Source organism: Lissotriton helveticus, chromosome 8 (assembly GCF_964261635.1).
Source record: "Lissotriton helveticus chromosome 8, aLisHel1.1, whole genome shotgun sequence".
NCBI lineage: Eukaryota > Metazoa > Chordata > Amphibia > Caudata > Salamandridae > Lissotriton > Lissotriton helveticus.
The window spans coordinates 465,486,693-465,510,340 of record NC_136069.1 but is presented as its reverse complement, the minus strand read 5'-3'; the positions used below and the strand labels follow the sequence as shown (position 1 = coordinate 465,510,340).

General features: G+C 48.1%; 1 protein-coding gene across 5 annotated transcripts in view; it reads left to right on the top strand.

Moving 5' to 3' along the window:
• The window catches only part of CAB39L (calcium binding protein 39 like), a 698,257-nt gene that overhangs the window by 605,229 nt on the left and 69,380 nt on the right, over positions 1 to 23,648 (top strand). For all 5 annotated transcript variants that reach the window (XM_078657345.1, XM_078657346.1, XM_078657347.1 and 2 more), the window contains 2 exons: positions 4,293 to 4,358; positions 12,788 to 12,931. In XM_078657345.1, coding sequence (XP_078513471.1) covers positions 4,293 to 4,358; positions 12,788 to 12,931 — 210 coding nt within the window. The remainder of the gene's footprint in view (positions 1 to 4,292; positions 4,359 to 12,787; positions 12,932 to 23,648) is intronic.

Genomic DNA, 23,648 nt, shown 5'->3' with positions numbered 1-23,648 from the left:
GCTCGTTTTTGCTTAATGAGTGCAGCCCTGTCTAAAACTTAGGTTAACTTTCACAAAGGGTGGTCCCAAGGTTATTATTAGGCATTGAATTACCTATCCCTTTTCATGTTACCCTTTCTATCTCTGGTGTAAGTCTTTACTTCCCATGCTTCTCCTCCTCCTCGTAACCTATCACTGGCTTGCAACTAAAATTGTTGACGCAAATCATTAATACATAGCATTCTGAATCACAGTTTGGAAGGGACGCCCTAGACATGTTCCATCCAAATTGCGATTAGGTATGCATTTTTAAATCTATTTTGCGTTTTGGTCAGCACTGACCGAATCGCCAAATGAGTTTAGAACATACTAAAATGCATTTTAGCTGTCTGTGTCTAAGGGCCAGATGTATGAACACATTTTCCCATAGACTCAGAATGGGTAAAACTGTTTGATACATCTGGCCCTTAGTGAATCGAAGGGATTGTGACCGCTAAACAGCTTCGTACATCTGGCCTATAATTCTTTGATGTGGCCCCAGTCATGCACTGGTAGTGCACAAGCACTGTTAAGTTTAATTATGGTCATGTTGGGCCTTTTTTATTTGCACTCTGACGTATAGGGTTATTTCTATGCAGCGCCTGTTAATGTGCAAGGCTAGATTTGGTTTAGCACACTGATTTACGGAGAGCAGTCACTAAGCAGTCAATCAATCAATCAATCAGAGTACTTGTAAATACTTACCCGTGAGGGTCTCAAGGCGCTGAGGGGAGGGGGTGCCGCTACTGCTCGAAGAGCCAGGTCTTGAGGAGTCTTCTGAAGGCGAGTAGGTCGTGGGACTGCCTTAGGTGGGTAGGGAGGGTGTCCCAGGTCTTGGCGGCGAGGTAGGAGAAGGATCTGTCGCCGGAGGTTGTTCGTTGGATGCGGGGAACAGCGGCGAGGGCGAGGTTGGCGGATGGGGGTGTGAACTGAACTGAGTCTGCTGTTCAGGTAGGCTGGTCCGACGTTGTGGAGTGCTTTGTGTGCGTGGGTGAGGAGCTTGAAAGTGATCCTCTTGTTGACGGGGAGCCAGTGTAGGTCTCTCAGGTGGGGGGTGATGTGGCTGCGGCGGGGGGACGTTGACAATCAGTCGGGCGGAGGCATTTTGGATGCGTTGTAGTCGTTGTAGGTGTTTGGCTGGGATTCCTGCGTATAGTGCGTTGCCGTAGTCCAGTCTGCTGCTGACGAGGGCCTGTGTCACCGTTCTTCTTGTTTCGGTCAGGATCCACTTGTAGATCCTGCGGGGCATGCGGAGGGTGTTGTAGCAGGAAGAGGAGCTGGCGTTGGCCTGTTTAGACATGGAGAGGGAGGAGTCGAGGATGAATCCTAGGTTGCGTACATGGTCGGTGGGTGTCGGTCCTGTTCACAGTGTGGTCGGCCACCAGGAGTCGTCCCAGGCTGAGGGGGTGAGTCCGAGGATGAGCACCTCCGTCTTGTCCGGGTTCAGCTTCAGACGGCTGTTCCTCATCCAGTCGGCGACGACCTTCATTCCCTCATGGAGGTTGGTTTTGGCGGTGTGCGGGTCCTTGGTGAGGGAAAGGATGAGCTGGGTGTAGTCAGCGTAGGAGATGATACTGAGGTCGTGTTGGCGGGCTTTGGGCTTCTTGAGACGGGTGTTGATTGTGGCGTGTTTCCAGCTTTCCGGGAATGTTGCTGTTTCGAAGGAGATATTGATGACCTTCCGTAATTGGGGTGCGATGGCAGCGTCTGCTTTGTTGAATACGTGGTGTGGGCACGGGTCTGACTGAGATCCTGAGTGGATGGAGTTCATGACCATGCGTGTCTCGTCGTCGTTGATGTTGGACCAGGACATCAGGCGGTTGGCGCTAGTGGTGTTCACAGGGGAGGTGGGGTCTGGCGTAGTCGGGGTGGTCATGGTGTTGAAGCTGTCATGGATGTCACCGATCTTGTGGTGGAAGAAGATGGCCAGTGAGTTGCACAGTTCTTGTGAGGGCGGTATGTCGTTGGCGTTGGCGCTGGGGTTGGAGAGTTCCTTTACGATGCTGAAAAGCTCTTTGTTGTCGTGTGCGTTGGTATCCAGGCGGTCTCTGAAGGAGGATCTCCCTGATGAGGTGGTGATGTCTGCGGGTGGCGTCCTTGTGGGCTGCGTGGTTGTCCGGAGTGCGTTCGTGGAGCCATATCTTCTCCAGTTTCCGGCATGCACATTTGGAGGTCTGCAGCTCGTCGGTAAACTAGGTGGCTCTCTTGCTGGTGTGGTTGTTGGAGGGTCTCTTGAGTGCGGTGAGGGTGTTGGCGCAGTCGTCGATCCACTGTCTGAGGTTGCGGGCTGCTGTGTCTGGGTTGGTGGGTGGGTTTTGGGCGAGTGTGGTGATCAGCTGGTCTTTGGGGACTGCTCCAGCAGCGGCGAGGTAGCTGTTGGGTGCGGTGGTGCGTGGTTGGTTTATTGAAGGTGAAATGGATGCAGCGGTGGTCGGTCCAGTGGAGTTCGGTGGTGTGGTCGAAGGTGACGTGGTTGCCTGTGGAGAAGATGGGGTCCAGCGTGTGGCCAGCGGCGTGGTTGGGTGCGGTGACGCGTTGTCTGAGGCCGAGGTTGGCGAGGTTGTCTATCAGGGTGGCAGAGTTGGCATTGTTGTTATTCTCGAGGTGGAAATTCAGGTCCCGGAGGAGGATGTAGTCCGTGGAGGCGAGTACGTGGGTGCTGGCGAGGTCGGCGATGGAGTCGCTGAATTGAGCTCGGGGTCCGGGGGGGTCTGTAGATGAGTGTTCCTCTGAGGGTGGTGTTGGGGTCGGTGTGAATCCGGAAGTGCAGGTGTTCAGCGGTGTTGAGGGTGTCGTCTGCGTTGGTGGCGACCTTGAGGTTGGACTTGTGGACGATGGCTATTCCTCCTCTGATTCCGTTGGCGCGATACCTGCGGGTGATCTTGTAGCAGTCCGGGATGGCTATGGCGATGTCTGGCGCCAAGGAGTTGTTCCACCAGGTCTCGGTCAAGAAGGCCACGTCTGGGGCGGAGGTGTCGACCAGATCCCAGAGCTCGACAGCGTGTTTGCGCGCGGAGCAGCTGTTGAGGAGTATGCAGCGGAGGTGGTTGGGTCCAGTCCTTGGAGGTTTGGTGGCTCTGTCGCAGGTGAAGCTGAAGGTATGGCAGGAGAAAGGTCCATGAGTCAGTTTCGGGGCGGCTTGGAAGCAGGTGTGGTTTTGGCCGGCGTTGAGTGCGTAGAGGGTGCTGGCGTCGTAGCGGAGTCTGGTGTTGTGGCGTTCACGGGGTCCAGGGCTTCTGGCGCTGGGCGCGGTCCAGGCGCAGACGGGCTTGCCTTTGGCGCGGATGCTGCGCGGCCTCCATAAGAGGGGGATAGGGAGAAAGGAGCAGCTGGGAGGCGGGAGCGGGGTGGCCAATGGGGAGCAGGGAGCGGGGCCACAGGGACGCAGCAGCTGGAAGGAGCGGGAAACGGGGGGAAAACAGGCGGGCGGCAGGGAGTAGGTACGAGGCAGCTGGTGGCCGTGTGGTGACGTGGGGAGCGACCTGCCTGCGAGCAGGGTATTCGTAATGTCTTGTGAGATATTTTAGGTTTTTGGTGTTTCTTTTTAATATAATATAGCTTCACGGTCTGCATAGATAGCATGGCCACCTTATTAGGGTAACGTTTAGCGCAAAATACACACAATTCATGTAGGTGAAATATATTTGCACCGAGTTGTTCGTTTGAGTTTTCCATGACCATTTCAAAATCGTGCTTCTTTTGCTTTGTTCTGTACATCTTAGCTTTCCTGCATGCTGTCAGCTATTTGCGGTTTGAGATTTGCTGTTCCAGGGAGAACAGAATCTGCTGTAGTTGGTTCTAGGATACCCGTTGTGCGTTGGCAACTTTAAACGTGCATCCTGATGATGCTGCTGTTGACTGATCCATTGCCAAAACGCACATGATGTAAGAGCAAATCTAATGCCATTTAATTATAGTTCCTGTCTATTACCCACTGTTAAATAGAAGAAAAAGCACAACGCGTGCAGTGGGGGTGTTTGAAACACACCAAGGGCCTCATTTAGAGGTAGGAGCAGTGTTATAAACAAGTTCGAAGAGTTTTCTGCCTGTTTTTTAGCACTGAACGGGAATTGCAGTCATTCTTCTTTTGCACTTGGTGTTAACATCGTTTACAAGTTTGTCTTTACACCGAGTGCGTAGTTTGGGAAAATTGGTGCAAACGCTGTTTGTGGGGCTAGCTACCAGCATCCTTGTAAGTCAATTTCTTTAAGAATGTGTACTGAGATATAAAGTTTGTCTCATTAATGCTGACGCTTATGTATCTTTTTTTGCAGATCTTTAATGACTATGAAAAATTGCTCCACTCAGAAAATTATGTAACAAAGAGACAATCTTTAAAGGTAAACTGGAAACTATAGATTATGCGTTGCACTGTTATGATGACTCTGGATTTGTGGTATTTATACAAATTCATTGGTGTTGATGTTCAACTCGGTCCGATGATGTTTGAACCCCCTCTCATGAGAGGGACCTGAAAAACTCTTGTGTTTTAAAAAAAAAAAAGTAGTGACTTGCTTTATCTGACTCTATGTAAAAATATTGATGTATATTTATCCTCAAGGTAGTTAGATGAGAAGTTATATGTGGTATTGTTATATATATATAGATGGTGTTTACTCAATATTGTCAAAGTTACATAGATGTGGAGTTAAGAATCATACATCTGTAATTATCCAGATATACTTCTCTTGATGATATAATGGTAGTTGATATTCTACATTAAATATTTTTGTGGGTCCAAATTAAAAAGATGATAATATGGCAGAGGATCCATTATCTTGACCACCACAAGTAGGTTGTTACTCCCAGACTTTGGGGACATTTTTCAACATCACAAGTATTTTCACCTATGGTGCTTTTGTATATCAGTTTCAGTACATTAGTTTAGTAATCCTTGTTATGCCCTTCTGGCAACCAAATCCTACTATAAAGCTCTGAAGTTGCCAAATAGTGAAATGTTATAGGAGTCGTCACGTAGGCAGACATTGTACAGGTGTTAGCAATCGTAGCAGTGCCTGAAGAAACTAGTCTTCATGAATCTGATTGTTAGAATTGTCCCCTTTCCCTCAAGAGCATTGATAAACAGAAGTCAGCTAGTCAATTCTCCTACATAAACAGGTTATAAGTTTATTGTAGAACGTGAGTTTCTTCCAGTTTACTTACTGAATGCCCCAGCACAACAAAGTCCTTTCTCCTCAGCCCTACCTTTCCAGCTACCACCGAGCCACACTGTGACACCACAATATTGCTTAAGCGCATAGCAGTAAAGACATGACAAAACCAGCAGATTATAACATGTCACATAACTAATAAAATTAGAAAATAATAAGCACGCAAAACAGAACCATACCAGAGGCCAAATTGGATAAGGCAGTTTAATTGTGTGCACCATATTTTCCTCCAACCCATCTTCATAATACTGCAAACACACTAGTACCTAAGGCACTTAGGGCCATATGTATCAAGATACCCATCTGCGATTCTCAAATAGCGATTTTTAAGAAATCGCTATTTGAGAATCGCAAATGGGTATGTATGTACAAAATTGCATTTTTTTAGCGATTTCTTAAAATTCCTTAATTGCGATTCGCAAATTGCAATCGCAATTAAGGAATACTTTCCCATTCATTTCTATGGGCCAGGAGGCCCATAGGAATGAATGGGAAATTATTCTCAATTTGCGATTCGCAATTCGCTAATCGCAAATTGAGAATAATTTCAAGGGTGCAGGGGTGTCCAAAGGACACCGTGTTGCACCCCTGAAATATGCATGGGTGCACATGTGGCGCACATACATGCCCCAAGGGCATGTATGTGCGTCACATGGCACTTTGAAAAATGCAAAAATTAGCATTTTTCAAGGAATTCACAACTTACCGCCAACTAGAAGTTGGTGGTAATTTGCGATTCCTTAAGGACATTTTGCTATTTTTTTTGCTTCATACATTGCATTTAAGGAATTGCAAAATTTGCGATTCCTTAAATGCAATTGCAAAATAAGGAATCGCACATTTTGCGATTCCTTATTTTGCACCAGTTTTTGCTTAATACATACCATGTAGCAAATTTGCATTCGCAAAGGCCGAAATTCTGCGAATTTCGGCCTTTGCGAATGCAAATTTGCTTGATACATATGGCCCATAGACACCACCCAATCGAAACCACAACACAGATGCAATTTGCGGCTACTCTCTGCCTTTATGAAAATGTGGACTAGTAGAACTCTAAAGTTCCTGAGAGATCTGATCTTCGTTATGCTTGGTAAGGCGAGTTGCATAAGACTTTCCAAACAATGTGATTTGCAGATATGAGGTGATTTTCCGAAAGCACGTTCCTTACCTTTGCTTAAGTACATTACCCAATTCCTATGTTCAGACTCGTGGAAAAAAAGGCAAAGCATGTCTTTGAAGTAGTTGCTTTTGAATCAACCTTCCAGCGCCTTCACAGAAATAGACAGTAGCTATGCACCATTGTTCTAAACGAAGTAAAGTCCTGTAGACAGGTAATCCAGTAGACAGTAGTGTAAGTTATAACAAGAGGTTTATTAGGACTCAGTTACAGTCAGTTCCAGGTACCTGGTAAGATGGTAAGTAAGCTGTTAAGTAAGCACCACCATCCCTGCTGCTCAGCCCACTCACTCCAACTGTACACTCATCCAAGCTCAAACACACTCAACATTCTAAATGACCTCACACACTGGCTGCGCGGCAAGGAGCAGAACACTAGGGAAGAATGCATTGCAGAAATGTGTACATGTAAATGCACTCTTTGATGACGTTTGTAACTGTACATTTCAAAAATAAAGTTTAAAAAAAAAAGAATGCATTGCAGAACACAGGATACAACCACCATGAAACCTGCTGGTCTGAGAAGTAATCTAGCAACACTGCAAACCCTAACTTTGTTACCCTGTAATCTTGCGTTACTTTGGCAGTGCAGGCCCTTTTAGCTTTGTGAAGTCTATGTGGGGAAAGTCACTAAAGACATCCATTACACTTTGTCTTTCCCCCTAACCCATCTTTAGCCTCTGGACCCCTCTACCACTCTTATTTTGTCCAGCTCAACTGCCTGAAGTCCTTCTTCTGCCTTCCGTTTTACTTGAATTTGAATTTTTCTTTTCTTTTTTTTTTTGGGAGACCTGGGCGTTCTTTCTTGTTCTTTATCTTTATAATTCTTTTATTTATTATAGGCAGTGGTGAGTCTTGCTTTTTTATTTTAATGAATTTTACTTTGTGTTCCTTTCAGTGTATCCTGTTTTCTTTTCAACTGTGTTTGTTTTCCATTGACTCCGTGAGGCAGCAGGGAGACACTGTCATCTGTCGCAGTAGCAGGGGAGGGTTCTCCTTGCATGGAGATTGAGCGGCGACAGTTGACAGCTTTCAACCTCCCTCCCGAAGTCTGTGAGGTTATTTTGGCAGCCAGGTGTCCCTCCACAAAATCGGTATATGCCTGCCAATGGAACACATTTTGAAAATATTGTACAGACTGGTCTATTGACCCCCTATCTGCTCCTTTATTTGAAGTCCTTCTGTTTATACTTTCTTTGGCCGAGCAGGGCTCTGCTCTGGGCACATTGAAGGGCTATCTTTTGGTCCTTTCCTATTTTCTTCGACTGCCTGATCAGCCTTCTATTTTCAAATCACCTCTGGTGCAGAGATTCTTGAAGGGGTTAACCCACTTGTTTCCTCCTTCACCTTTTATTATGCCACAGTTGGCCCTTAATTGAGTTCTCACCTGATGTGTGCACTGTTTGAGACGCTGCACAACTACCCACTGCGGTAGCTCACCATCAAATAGCTCTTTAGGTGGCAATAACCTCTGCCAGGATGGTATGTGAACCGCAGGCTCTGTCTTCATAGCCTCTTGACCTGGCGGTTTTCCCGAATAAATGTAATGTAAATGTAATTTGCAGTTTATATAGCGCATACATCACCCAAAGGTCTCAGAGCGCTAGCAGGTCCACTGACAGAAGGCAACGGGCAGAGGTTAGTAAAGCCAGGTGTTTCGTTTTTTACGGAATCTCGTGTGATTGAGTGATAAAGTGGCTCTCCGCACATGGGCATCTTTTCTGCCTACGGTGGTAACAACCTTCCATATGGGGCAGTCGGTTACACTACCCACCTTCTTTGCACTTCCGCACCCTTCCAAGGAAGAGGAGCGTCTCCATCGTCTGGACCCAAAAAGAGTGTTAAAGTTCTACCTCGATCGAACCAGAGAGTTCCGGGTGGATGGCCAACTCTTTGCACATGGGTGCAAAGAAAGGGCGTGCTGTACAAAAGAGGACAATATCCCGTGGGTTATCCTCTGTATAAAAATCTGTTACGCCTTAGAGAAGAACAATCCCCCTGAAGAGCTTAGAGCTCATTTTACCAGGGCAAATGCGTCCACCACGGCTCTTCAGCGTGGTGTTCCCGTTTCTGATATCTGCCAAGCAGCCACGTGGGCATCACTGCACACGTTCCCCAGACACTACTGCCTAGATTCCCAGGTCCGCAGAGGAGGACTGTTTTGGTCTAAAGCTTTCCGCTATCCCTATGCCAGGGATGGTATTGCTTGTGTATCTGTTCAAAGGTAAGGAATCTGCGGCTAGATGTCTCTATCAGATGGACAAGTTACTTACCTTCGGTAATGCCTTATCTGGTAGAGACATGATCTTGCCGCAGATTCCTTACCGACCCACCCATCCTCTCCATACTGCAGAATTGTTTTTAAGTGTCAAGGATGTTCCCCTTCAGGGCCCTAGCTTCTTTTTAACACACCATGGTCAGTCAATTTATGGCTCCGTGCTTCTGGCGTGGAAAGTCGTAAAAAGTACTGACTTCAGTGTGCTGGAGTGGTGGTAATATTGACGACGCGGACGTCACAACACTGCCGACGTCACATGGAGTCGACCAATGCCTCATACCAGCGCGCAGGGATACTACTAGAGAAAATCTTCTGGAATCAGCCTGACGCCTGAACCATAATTTTGGAAGAAACATTAAATCCAGTAGGTGTCCAATCTTGCAAGTCAGGCAGTCTGTAGCCAATTATTTTGTCAAAAAGTGTGTGTAGCCCTATTGTGGGTTATCTAATGCGATACTGAAATCACTGTCAAGCTACACTTCAGACACCATGGTGACATGTAGGAAGGCTGTGTGGAAAATACAATGGAACTAGTCAGGATTGCAGATTTAGTCTAACAAAGCATAGCGATTGGGTAGAACAATAAGTGGTTTTCATATGTTAAACCTAGGCAGAACAATGTTGTGTGGATCGTATCGTCCGATCTCGCTCCTCAACATTGATGCTAAGCTCTTTGCCAGTATCCTGGCGGCACGACTTAGCCTGTTGATGGACGGCGTAATAGACCCTGACCAGGCGGGCTTTATTCCAACGCGGCAAGGGGGGTATAACACTAAAAGGCTCCTACATCTCACGGATCTGGTTCACCGTTCCCGCGCACAGGCCTTCTTCTTATCTATAGACGCAGAGAAGGCCTTTGACCGCGTAGACTGGAAGTATCTGTTTGTGGTATTAAAGGCGTTCGGTCTACGGGATAACTTTGTGCGGTGGCTCGACTGCCTGTGTGCCGCTCCGAAAGCGGCGGTGCGGGTGAATGGGTGCTGATCTGCCCTCTTCCCTTTTACCAGAGGGACATGGCAGGGGTGCCCCTTGTCCCCGTTGCTTTTTGCGCTCTATATGGAGCCTTTTGCTCAGCGGGTAAGGTCCAACGGGGGTATTGCGGGATCCGGTTTGGCGCAGACACGCACAAAATTAGCTTGTATGCTGATGATGTGATCCTCTTGCTCACGCAGCCCCACTCCTCATTGGGGCACCTGTCAGCAGAGCTTCTCGAATTTGGCAAGGTAGCGGGGTTTAAAGTTAATTTCTCCAAATCGCAGATCCTTAATGTATCCGTCCCTGCCGCTGAGGTGTAGGATCTACAACAGGACTTTGCTTATCAGTGGATACATTCCGATATTATGTACCTGGGAATCCTTCTTACCCATCTATAGCTAAAACGGCTTCTCTTAATTACAAGCTGCTGGTAGATCAGACAGCCAAATCACTGTCAGATTGGGCCCGTCTTAGTTTGTCCTGGTATGGTAGGCTGGCGGCAATTAAAATGACAGTGCTCCCCCGTATCCTTTATCTTTTTCAGATGCTCCCAATAACCCCTCCACCGGGTGCCCTCCGGAAGCCGCAGGGGCTCATTAATAAGTTTCTGTGGAGAAATCAGAGGCCACGGCTTGCCTTATCACTCGTCACGGCTTCTAAGTCCAGCGGTGGGATGGGTTTCCCCTTGCTGAAGGCATATTTTCAGACGGCATGCTTGAAGTTTGTCCTTGAGTGGAATAGACCTTGGTCCAGTAAGCATTGGAATTTCATGGAGCAAACGGTAGGGGGGTGTAATATTTGGTGCAAATTGTGGCTTCCCCGTAAGCACAGGGCTTGGGGTCTTTACTCCTCCCCAGTGACGTCACCGACACTGAAGGCTTGGGATCAATTGGCACGGTGCAAGAGTTGGACTACTTTCCTGTCCCCTATGACGCCCATTGTGGATAACCCAGATTTCCCCCCGGGATGTGCGTCCCCGACCTTCCAGCGCTGGAGCGAAGAGGGTTGTAAGAGAGTGGGCTCCCTCTTTGACCTTGATGGCCTAATCCCGTTCTCCCGGCTTTGTAGGGACTACTTCTCTCTCTCGGAGTCCAATGCCTTTCCTTACTCGCAAGTGGCACATTGGGTTACTCAGCCTTCTCACGTTGCGTCTATGTCCCGTCCTATGACGGCTTTTGAAAAATGGATAGTTTGCAAGAAGGACAATCGCAAGCTTATATCTGACCTGTATGCAATGATTATGTCACGTCCCAAAGCTCCACGTATGAAAGCGCAGGTTGGCTGGGAGACGGAGCTGGGGCGCCCGCTGTCGCGTAAGGAATGGGAGCAGGTCTTCTATCGTGCTCACCACACCACTGCCAACGTAGCAGGCACTGAGTCCGCCTACAAGATGGTTGGTTATTGGTATTATACCCCAGCTCGTATTAAAGCTTGGGATGGGTCGAACTCTTACCTCTGTTGGAGGGGGTGTGGCTCCCCTGGCACTTTGACGCATCTTCTGTGGCACTGTCGGAAGCTAGAGCGATATTGGAAGATGATCCTCGATGATTTAGACGACGCTTTTCAGATCACATTCCCTCGCGCTCCTGAGCATGCGCTTTTAGGGCTTCCACATGTCAAATTGTTTCCTTTGCGCTCGCTGAGGGGTAGACAAATTGCCCTAGCCTTGCTTGCAGCGCGCCTGGTCATTCTTGCACGATGGGGTTCCCCAGACACACCTGACCCGAGGGACTGGATCCGAAGACTGTGGCATCTTTTAGCTATGGAACGGCTATCGCTGAGTATGGATGGAAAGGGAGCGGAATAACTGTGGGGCCCGTTCCTGCATCTTCTATCTAGGGACTTGAGGGAGATCACCTGCCCAAAGTACTTACAAATCCTTCAACTTATTCCGCTGGGGCTTTGGGGACCTGCTAAGGTGGCTTGAGCGGCGCTAAGGAGGGGCCATGGGGTAGTAGAGAGTATGAAGAGGAAGGAGAGACTGATTGGGAGGTGGGCGGTGGGGGGGGTGGTTTGGGGGTGGGGGAAGGGGAGTTTCTTTTGTCTTTGTTCCTTTTTTTGTACTCAAAAGCGGTAGCTTTAAACCTGCATTGGCTGCTTATTATGCCCTACCATCTTCCCTCGCGGGGTCGCCCTCCGGGGTGTAGGCCCGAACGCTCTGTCTATTGCTTCGCTCTGCCGGCCAGCGGATGTAGGCAGCTGAGCTGTGTTCTGAGTTGTTGTGCTGCGCAATAAAAATGATTGTTTCTAAAAATAGCTTGCATGACACATAAGGCCTTACACCACAAGGCGCCCATTTACCTCACACAGAAATTGAAAATCTCTGGTGGCTCATGGTCCTCTAGGGGTGCAGATAACCTACTACTGAAACCTCAAAGATTCAAAACAAAAAAAACCCATATAAATGATCCTTCTCTGGGATGGCGCATAGGATTTGGAATACTCTTCCTCCTGAAACCAGACTGAATTCTTCTACCGTATCTTTCAAAAAGGAAGGAAAAGCGATTCTTATGGCAAAATTTACTTGACCACTCTACCCTGCCCTGAACCTTTTCCAACCGAGGAGCGCCTGTTTTGTTCTTCGACAACTTTTCTGTGTTTTTGTACTATGAGCCCATGCCCATGCTTCGGTACTCTACGACTTTTCGTGTGTATTCTTATATTTATCCCATAATTGTTCTTTCCCCCAAATTACTGCATTTATAATGTGTCATGTTATTCATTATGTATAATCCGCTTTATCATTGTAAAGCGCTCTGATATCCGCAAGGATCTTGTACGCACTCTATAAAACCTTCAAAATAAAATAAATAAAATTGTAACTGAACAACCCTCATTTGTTTGTGGATACTATATTGCTTAGCAAGAGACAAAGTGCACACCACAGCTTTGAGAGAGGATCTGTGCTATCTACGAATGACTCCATCGCCTCTTCATTGCTAGATGCACCTCATTCCACAGTTGAAAAGTGACGGTGAAGTAGTTTTTTTGAGTGGCACTCTGAAGAAACTAAAGTGAGTGTGATAAGGAATAGTAAGCATAAAATCTTGAGTGCTCATGGATTCAGTTCCACCATGTGTTGCTATTTCTTAGAGAAAAGGAGGCTGTAATGGTATTTAAAATAAGCGACTTCATCTGCTAATTTGACCTCTTTTATCTTGCCCCTCAGCTGCTTGGCGAGTTGATTCTGGACAGACATAACTTTTCTGTTATGACAAAATACATCAGCAAACCAGAAAACCTGAAGCTTATGATGAATCTGCTCAGAGATAAGAGCCCTAACATACAGTTTGAAGCATTTCACGTATTTAAGGTAAGGCTGTTGAGTGTTGTTGTGTATACCATTTTGTCAACAGTCATAAAAAGATTTTGCGAAGTAGCTACCATTAGTTATAGAAAGGAGTGAGTGAGAGGTGTTTCAGTATGAGTGCCCCGATGTATCTTTTCTAAGGCACTTCATCTAATTGAGAAAAGCAAGGTTTTAAAAAGTTAATTTCCTGTATCTGATTGTCAGAATGGCAATATTGTGATTAGCTATCTAAGAATTCGAGGTGCATGATAAGAAAGTAAAAGCTTGGCAAGGTAGCCAGGTAATTAACCAAGTAAAGTTTAACTTAATAGACAGATTTGGTGATTTTTCTTTTATTGGGAAACATTGAAGGGTTAGTGCTGATGTGCACCATGATTCTGGACCCTTAGCAATTTTGAAAGTTATTTCTTTGTCCTGTATGTGTGCTAATTCAACAATCCAGATATCATATAACAAATGCAAAAACTAATCCGATTACTTGAAAGAGATGGTTGAAATTTGCAGCAGCATTATATTAGCAATAATGTCAGACATCTGAAAAATGATGGTGCATCCAATGACTCAGCCAATCTATTGGGAAAGGAGAAAGGATTACAGGCACAACAAGAAGTGTTGCACTTTGCCCTCTTTGCCAGGTCACCCCCATATGTTTTGCCTTCACCCCTCCTGTTTTTTAATTCATTTTTGTTGGCATTAGGACTTCGTGCACTTTACCACTGTTAACCAGTGTTACGTGCTTGCTCCCTCTCTCTCTCTTCAAAACATTGGACACTTGGCTTACATCTTATTACCATATTTAATTTACTTATAAGTCCCTAGTATATGGTACTACATGTATCCAGGACCTGTAAATTAAATGCAACTAGTGAACCGGCAGCACTGTGCCACCCACTTAAGTAACACTTCAAAATATCTCAGAACTGCCATGGCAGCCTGTGCTGTAGTTTTAAACTGCCAATGCAACCTGGAAAAGTAAACATTTTGGCAGGCTTAAACCTTCCTTTTAATGCATACATGTCATCCCTAAGGTAGGCCCTAAAACACCCAGGGTGGATTGTATTGAAAAACTAGGACATGTGTTTTTGACTTTTTCATGTCCTAGTAGTGAAAAACTCTTTAAGTCGTTTTCACTACTGTAAGGTGTGTGACTCTCCCATAGGATAACATTGGGTTGCCTTATTACATTTAGTAAGTGCAAACTTTTGACTGGGAACAGGTAGAATTCCCATGTTTAAACTCAAATGAATTGGGATTTTAAATCCCCTTTAATGGTAAAGTCGGATTTTAAGTTACAATTCTGAAAATGCCACATTTAGAAAGTTGCCATTTTCTTGCATTAACCATGTTTGTGCCTCTTCCAGTGTCCGGGGTCACTGAACTGTGAATGGCTCTGCTGTTGCGGTTTTTGTATGCCTGCCAAACAGTGAAACAAAGGGGACTGGATGTAGGCAGGATGGACCATACTGCCTGGATTGCTGGGGGCGGAGCTGTTCCCTGCCCAACTTGCATTTTAAAAAGGCTGCTTCCAGCACATAGAAAGAAACCTGACACTATTCTTCTTCTTGGACCCTTGGCAGGAGACCGGAAGAACTATCCAGAACCAGATGTGGGAGTAGCCAGGTTATCTCCCAGGAGTGGTTCCCTTTTATGGGTGTTAGTGCTCCGCACCCCTTAATTTTTTCCAACAAAGTTAAAATCCTTTTCTTATATATTTTTTAATGTGATTAAAAAACAAATAAAGCAACAAACACACATGGCTGCCTGATGATTACAGTCACTTTGTGTTCCCTGCGAATACTGTTGGGCTTTGTTATATGTGCATGCACATGCGCATGTGCAGCAATCTCCGTTGTTAATGGAAAGGCATCTGCCGGACTGTCGTTCACTCAGCCTTAAAGCCTGTGATGTCACCAGCCCAGCAGGGCCATTGCCTGGTGTGCTGAGCTCCACCACCTGAAAATTGAGTTGTGAAGTTTATCCCTGGCGCTTCTGCTTGAAACCCTGCAGCACAAGAGCTTGACGTCAATCGAGAACTGCAGTCTCAGCTACCCCACCCTTTCACAGATTATCACAGGGTGGGGAGGGGTCATCATGCCTTGCTGGACCCACCCCGTCCTGTAATTGTGAAACAATGGGGTTTGAGGGTGCATGCAGAAGCTGAGCTTTAGAGAGTGCTTAGTGTGCCAGCATAGGTTTTGATGTTACTCTGTGCAGGCCCTGGGGCCTAGCTTCTCACGCTGTGATTTGAGAGCACTGCTATATAGTGACTGGTTTGAGATGGAGAGTGAGCACTACAGAGTTCGAGAGTGTGCACTATAGAGTTCATTGTAACAGGTGAGTTTAGTATTTCATTCAGTGAGATGCCAGACAGTAGTTGACTTTGTTATAATGTGGAATTCAAGTGGCGCTGTCTCTGTTTACTCCTCCACAGCTGTTGTCTTTCTTGCCTAGAAGCACACTTGTTGCTCTGTTCTGGGAATATCCACTTTTTGAGCAGGCACAGTTATATGCAGTAAAACTGAAAAGAGGACAAATATGGGCCCCTGTATGCAGTAAAACTCAAAAGGGGACAAATGTGGGCCCCTGAGATAAATATCACTGGTGTGCCTCTGCTTGTATGGAAGAACATACATGTCAAAGAAGTGCTTAGAAACGGGTCAGGTGTATACAATTAAGCACATTCGAAATTGTAAACTTCTGCCGACAGCTAATGGTGAATTAATGTCTGAAAAGTTAAAACACAAAGAACTGTTTTGGGTGCTATAAAACAGCAGTGCCCACCACAATTCTGAGGGCCCACTCACCTCTGTAAAACAAATGTAGTAGAGGAGTGGGTATTATCCTGTTGCTCTCTTATCCATGAGTGTGAGTTAAAATGAGATTCAAGTCGACATGTTTCGCACCAAGCATTGGTCCCTAATGGATCCCGATGCGCTGATTTAGGACCATAATGTGAAAATGAAAATTAAAAATAGGAATTAGAGAAGACGACACCCTATGTTCCTATGGTACGTAAAGTTAGGTGTGTGTGTGTGCGTCTGAGCGCCTATTGTAACGTCCGAATGGCGTTCCTGATTCCAACCCCTCAATTTGAATGCTTTGGCTTCTTCGCCATAACCATGCGGTAGTGAAGAAGTTAACTTGTCTTCTCCTTATTTGCGGCCCATTACCTGCCCTGCCACTCAAGTTCGCCGCTCCGCTCAGTCGCACCCACACCTAAATCTCCTAATCCTGTGTTTTTAATCTTGCCACCCGGACCCCCGAATAAAATTCTGTTCTGGGTGCCGCTGGGGTAATTTTAACTCACTCACACACTTTTTAGACCCTCAACTGTGGCATTTCTTCTAAAAGATCTCTGACAAAGAGCCCTTTCGTGAGGCCCGTGGGGACAGCAGCGCCACCCCCATGAGGAGCAAATGCCCAATGATGAAGCATGACATCCGCTTGGGTGTGTGAGGGCACTTTTTTTAAAAGGAGAATTTCACCCACCTTCATCGATATCCAACCTCAGAACAAGACTACACTCTAAAAATTTTAGCACAGTAACCAGAACAGGCTGCCCCTTTTCCGTTAGGAACAGTTACCCCCTAGTGATTACCACATAATTCTTTGGGAGCACCGGTACTGGACCTCTTATTTCTAATTAGCTCCCGGTCCCCCCTATTTATTTTGTGTTGAGACATTCATAGGTACCATGTTAAACAGGAAGCATCATTTAGTTTACCATCTGGTATAACCTGTATCATGCCAAGCTTATAGATATGACTGCCCTGCAGGCCCCACAGAGCCACATCTGCACCTAAAGGAATTCAACCCATGGAGGGACACAGCATAATTGTCTGGTCCTGATAGAAATCCACAATTTACAAACTGTTTCCAGATTTTAATCTACTGACTGTGGTCTGGGGGGGGGGGGGTGCCAATAGCACTATAGTTTTATGCCGATACAGTGTTTGTCAACCTGAACATTTCTGGATGTTGCAATATTCGCAATCTACATTGAATACTATTACCATTACACTAGCGCAAATTGTATTAATTAAAAACCGATAAAGGTGAATTAAGAAGAAACCTGCAAATCAATTGTATCTTAAGCGTCAGTGAACTGGGTGCTGTGGTACTGGTGCCTACTTGATCCAAGCCTGTTCGGCAACTTGCCATCTTGCCTGCCGCCCTGGATTGTGATGCCACAACCTCCAAAATGTGCCGAGATATGTTATCATTCAAAAATTATATCTTCTAGCTACCCTTCCTGTTCACTGTGTGGTCCTGTAATGCAGCGCACAAGGAAGACTGCCAACTCATGGGCCTTGTTGACCTTTTGAGGTGGTACATTCATATACTACGTCACATCCCCACATGCTGGATACCCAGCCTCTGTCATTATAGCCGACTTGCGGTTCAGTGTAAGCCACTATCACAAACAGCAACTTTGATAAATAGGAGGAATTGACGCACTAACCCTGCACGCAACTGCAGTGAACAGCCAGCCTCTCATAACAACGGTAAATCCATCAAAAAGCAAACTAAGTTAACTTTTGAAAACAAATTGCACCCTAAACCAGGTAAGAGCTCAAGAGAGGCCCAGTCTGATAACTGCCTTGATGTGCTTTCAAACAATCACCAAGACAAGCTAAAAAGTATTCCGTTGAAGATACACAACAGTCTTTAGGCCATAAACACCAAGCTTGACATCCTCAAGATGCCCTTGACCACATGAAAGAAGGCATTGACAAACAAGTCCCTAGACTCTACACTATTGAACAAAGACTCCTAGACCTTGTAAATGGAATCAATGAATCCAAGGACACTGTCCATAAAATAGAAAAGACTCTCCTGGATCACAACGCTAAGAATGAAGATCTTGACGTGAGATCTAGGTGCAACAATCTACGCATACTGGGCATTCCTGAATCCATAGCAATGGGCAGTGTAAAAATATTTGTTGAGGCTTTTCTAATAGATCTATTTGGCAGAAAACATTTTTGAATGCTTTCATTGTGGAGATCACCCATAGATCGCTTGGCCCAAAACCTCCTCCAGGGGCAACTCCATGCGCGATCATTGCAAATCTGTTAAATAACAGAGAAAGGGACACAGTATGGTACCTGGTGTACGCCAAGGAGGTATTGATCTACCAAGGTAACAAATTCTTCATGGAGGGCGTGGCTTGGAGCCGCGGATGAAAGCCGCATAATTTGCGAGCTCCGCAACTGAGCCCGCATTTATCCTGCTATAACAGACCCCTGGACCTCTCGACCCACTGAGGGGGTAGACGAAGGGATCGAGCTCACTCCTCGCCGGGCTGGGGCGTGTGGCTGGCGGACGCCCCGAGTTCTGGCGCTTGAGAACTCGGTCGGTGAGAACAAAGGCGAGCGGCCCAAAATGGCGGCCTGTCGACTAGCACAGAGCTCGTAGGATCGCGGAGAGCTTAGAGACAGGCGCCCCGCTCTGAAAGATTGGTGAGCGGGGGCCTGCGAGACAGAGGCTGCCGCGATAACAGCGGATTGAAGGCTCAGCGGGGTACGAGAAGCGGGGAGCGAGAAGCGCCCCCCCCTCACCTCATGGCCTGCAGAAACCCCCGGGACTGCCCGGAGCAAACAACAAAGGGGATGCGGAGACCAACTGAGCGCTGAGACGGCGCCCCTGCACGGCAGCTGTCGCGGTGCCGACTGCCGGTTGTCCTGTTCCCAAAACGAGAGCGGATTGCGAGGGGAGGCTGCGGCGGCGAGCGGAGGGCCTAGTCAGCGACCGGTGAGCATTGCCACCCGCGCGGCGGAGGAGGGCGGATTGCGGAGCCGAAGGGCAGCACCCTGCATGGTCAAACTGCGCTGGATGGCTGAGGACCGCTCCCTAGTGCCTACGATCGGAGGTCGGCAGCAAGCTGGAAGTGATGGTGAGGAAATCTGGCCCCCGGTCAGTCCTGAAAGTCTGGGGGCTAGCTGCTGGACACTGTTCATTCCCCTGGCAGAGGGGTGGTCGGAGGACACGGACAAATCAGAGGGTCCCCTCCTGGGTATTCGCCCGCTGGACTTTGTGACTACCCCCGCTCTTGGCCTCACTGTTTTGTCACCCTGGAACATGGAAGCGGAGAGGGTGTTATAGCTGAGCACGACTGCTGACCCAAGGGGGGTCCAATGGACGACCGGAGGAGTCTGCCAGCACTGTCGCTAGGGCCGGGTTGACGCCTGGAGAGTCGTAGAAACCTGCGGAGGCCCACGGGACTGCCCCCTTTGCTTTGGACTTGCTTGCGGGCTACTGGAGGGCATCTCGCACCCGACCAGGTTATGGTCGAACGATTAGGCGCGCCCCCACCGGCGAGAGACCCCAGACCATCTCTGTGACGAACGTGCGGGGGATCTTACCCCCATGACATCCCGCCATGGGAAAACTTAAAGGTAGGAGCGATGGGGCTCAACAACAGTTGGACACTGAACTACCGGGACGTGGCGAGCAGGAAGAGCAGGAACAACCACGCGACCCACCTATACAGCTGCAACTGGACAATATTTTGGTGGCGATAGCGGACTCCAGGGCGGCGCTGCAGCAGGATATAGCGCAGGTGGCCACGGGCCTGGGTCTCTTGCGGGGAGACCACGGTAAACTCGTGGATAGGGTTACAGCGGTAGAGGGCACACTAGAGTCCATTGAACCAACGCATAACGACCTCAAGACCACTATGTCAGGTGTGCTGGACCGAGTTGAAGCGCTAGAGAAAAGGGCGGAGGAGGCAGAAGGACGCAATCGCCAGAACAACGTCCGCATAGTGGGTTTGCCGGAGAAAACGGTGGGGAACGATATGGTTCAATAGCTGGCAACATGGCTAAAGTCGATAGTGGCTCCGGAGGGTCTGTCGTCCTTTTATACGCTAGAAAGAGCTCACAGAGTGCCTGCCAGACCGCCTCGGCAAGGGCGTCCCCCCCCCGACCGGTGGTGGCGAGGCTGCTACACTACCGTGACAGAGACTTCCTGCTACAGAGGGCGCGAGCGGACGGTCCCTACCAAGTGGGAAACAGTAAAGTAAATCTCTTCCCAGATTACACTTACGAAACTCAACGGCGCCGGGCCTCCTTCCTGGCTGTCAAGAGAGAACTGAGGGAAGAAGGCCTCCAGTACTCGTTGTTATTTCCAGCCAGACTGCGAGTCACAGTGGATGGCTCAACGAATTTTTTTGACACCCCGGATGACGCCTGTGCCTGGCTGGAACTATACCGAGCAGGGAAGGATGGCATGGAGCAGAGAGCACGGACTCCCACGGACCTCCTACATCAAAGGAAGTCTAGAAGGCCACGACGTCGGCAGCGGAGCCTGAAGAGACCACTACCGCGGGAAACAGAGGCAGAGCGCCGGGATGCGCTGGAAGCGGTGACGGCGCTGTCGAGCTCGCAGGGGCGACGATCTCCAGAAAGAACTGACTCTGACAAAGATAAAGATGAGTCAGACGCGGAACAGTCGGAGACAGACGGCTCACGGCTGCCGGAGGTGACGCCGGCAACAGCGGACGGAATGCTGGACAAGGGCTGAGACACCTATGGGGCTGATCGTGGCGAGCCGTCATGGATTTGCTGAACTCGCTGCTGCAGGTTTGGGGTGGGGGTGGGTGGGGGGCGGTGGGGGGAGACCGCTAAGGGACTGTTTAATCGACGGGCGGATAGACCTGAGGAGGTAGCCCGCTTACGAACTTGGAACTAAAACATACTCCCCAGCGCGCATTATTGAAAGTACTTTGGCTCTTTTTTGTTCGGGGGGAGGGAGATGTCTGAGGGGCCTATTTTTAGAGGGCTCAGTTGAACGGCAAGATCTGGAGGAGTAGGGCGGCTGCCCGTTGGTTTACGCCCCCCCCCCCCTCATTGCCCTTAAGGCATGCCCGCAGTGCCTGCTGCTGGGCTTAGCAGTTGTCTGTTAGCTATCATGGTTTGGATGGGAACTAGATGGGAGTTGCTAGGTCCTGTTCTTGGGGGTGTGGGGGGATTGGGATGTTCAATGGGAAGTTTGGGGCACATATTCACCAATGCAGTATCAGGAGTAGGATTTCGATTGCACAGGAAACTATGGGAGAATGGGTGATGCAGCTAATTTGAGATGTATAACCTGGAATGTGAGGGGTATTCATACTATGACAAGACGGCATAAGATTCACGGATATCTGGTTCGCAGGGGAGTACACATTGCGCTACTCCAGGAGACACACTTAACGAAGGCTGAAGGGATTGCACTGCAGCGTAGGTGGCGGGGCCAGGTTTACAACACTACATACTCTGCGTTTGCTAGGGGGGCACTGATTTGGATCAGAGCGGGGTCCCTTTCCAGCTGACTGGGCAGACGGTAGACCCTGAGGGCAGATTTGTGGCCATCACCGGGAAGCTGCGAGGCAGGGACGTTGCCTTCTGTAGTGTATATGCCCCTAATGTTAATCAGTTGAGCTTCTTGGCGCGGATATCTGGGTCTGTGGCACAATACCTCGCGAGCCCTCTGATGATGGGGGAGACTTCAATTCCGTTACGGATGTCTTTCTGGATACATCGCATCCCCCCTTGGCCGATTCCCCGATCCATCGCCTGACCAAAGGTAGGCTGGATTGGCAAACGCGATGGGGGTTAGTGGACGCTTGGCGTGCACAACACCCAGGAGACCGAGACTACTCCTACTTTTCCGGCATGCATGAATTACACGTAAGATTGGACGTGGTGCTGTGCTCCCCCACAGTAATGCCTGCTATTGTGCGTACTGAATATCTAACCAGAACGATGTCTGACCATAACCCATTGCTGGTCACCATGCAGTGGATGACTGAGACCTCGTGTGTCCCCACTTGGAGACTACGCCCTGAAACGTTGGATGACCCGCTCTTCCACGCTGCGTTAGAAGAGGGTATTGTTCACTATTTTGTGGAAAATGCAGGTACGACTGCAACGAGAGCAACAGAATGGGATGCCTTCAAGGTGGTTGTCAGGGGGCTCTGCATAGGGAAGCATGCAGGAGTGCGGAAGGTACTCTTAGGGGATCTAGACAAAGCTGACGGTGCACTACGCGAGATAGAATGTTCAAGGCCTGGCCACCCCCAACTACCACGAAAACTTAGCGCAGTGAGGGAAGCGGTGGCAGCAGCAGTAGAGCGCTTACGTTGTTTTGACCATCTCTGGGTCGGGCGGATCTGGCAAGGGGGGCTCCTATAGAGATAACTCCCAAGGGAAAGGGGGCGTGTGGGAAAAATTTGTTTGCTATCAAAGAGGGTGCTATTCAAAAAAGAAAGCGCAACACTACATCTGCCTACTCTAGAAAGAAGGCTAAAGTAGCAAAGGCCCAGTCCCTTATAGGTGGAAAGTCTACTGTAGGGGGGGTGGCATACCCTTTCATGTACCCCCAGTTATTGAAACCAACAGTCAGAATGCCGATGAATCTAGCCTGGTTGCAACAGAAGGGGAGCAATACCTAGTAATTGAAGGTGAGAATGACGGGGTACCACTGTGTGTGGTAGAGGGAAGAGATGTGGAATTTTTGAAGATTGTTTGGGAAACGTTAAAAAAACTCCTAACCCCTCTGGAAGTTAGACTATCGCGCATAGAAAACCAGATGCTTGAGGCAGAAAAGAGTATTCTAACTTTAGCAACTCTTAGTATAGCGGAAAATAAATCTAACAGCACACCTGGTGCAAATCACATTACACCAGCACCCGCTGTTATCTCACCCACAACACCTGTGAATAAACCCATACCTAAACCCCGGTCTAAGGCTCTCGAAATAAAAGTTAACAACACAGTAACGGAGGTATCTAAACAGTTGCCTGCACAATCTGTATCAGCTCCGAAAGATACGGCAGCCCTGAGGGTTAAAGAATCTAAGACACACCAACATAACCTACAGGGGGTAAAATCTAGTGAGAAACAGCGTGGGGGTTTCATAGATCTTCCCCCAGATGTAAGGCCGTATGTAGTGGTGCTAACAGGAGTTCCGGAAATTGCCTATCACCAACAGGAAAACTTTGGGTCATTGAGAAATAAGGTAATACATTGGCTGAATGAAAACAGGCCGTTACCCAACCATCTGAGAAGTAAAATTCTAATGGTGCGAAGGGTTCCATGGATAGGTACTTCACACAAATCTATACCAGGTGATTGTATTATTGTCTCATTTGAAGACCCTAATACAGTACACCATATATGCTCATGGAACAACTATGGGGGGAATTCGCCTGTTGAAGTTAGACCTCTTACTTACTTTTATCCCCAGCGAATACGTTCCAACTACGGGGGGAATTGGGCATCGGCTAGAAGCTATGCTCGAGGTGGGACTGTAGACGGTTGGCAGGGCGGCCAAGGCTGGTGGAATGCGGCACCCACCTACAACAGATTTGGCTGCCTTGAAGAAGTAGATTGACTCACCCCAAGGGTAGCTTGCACAATTTGTTTTGATGACACATTCTTTATATCCTGCCCTAACCCCATGCCAATCCCATGCATCCCTAAAAATAGTAATCTACCGGCTAGTATGGTTTTGTTCACAGGGGGGAGAGCTGCCAATTATCTAGATACTGATACAGTCTCCCAGCTCTCCAGCGATAAGATTGGCCTGGCAGTCCCAGTTGAACACGGCATGAAGGGTAATTCCTCTCAAAGGGAGACGTATGAAATATGTAGGTTGCCCCATGATGGGTTGATTTTTACGGAGTTACCTTTACTGGATGTAGCCACCCGAGGTGAAGGATCTCCTGTCAGCAGTT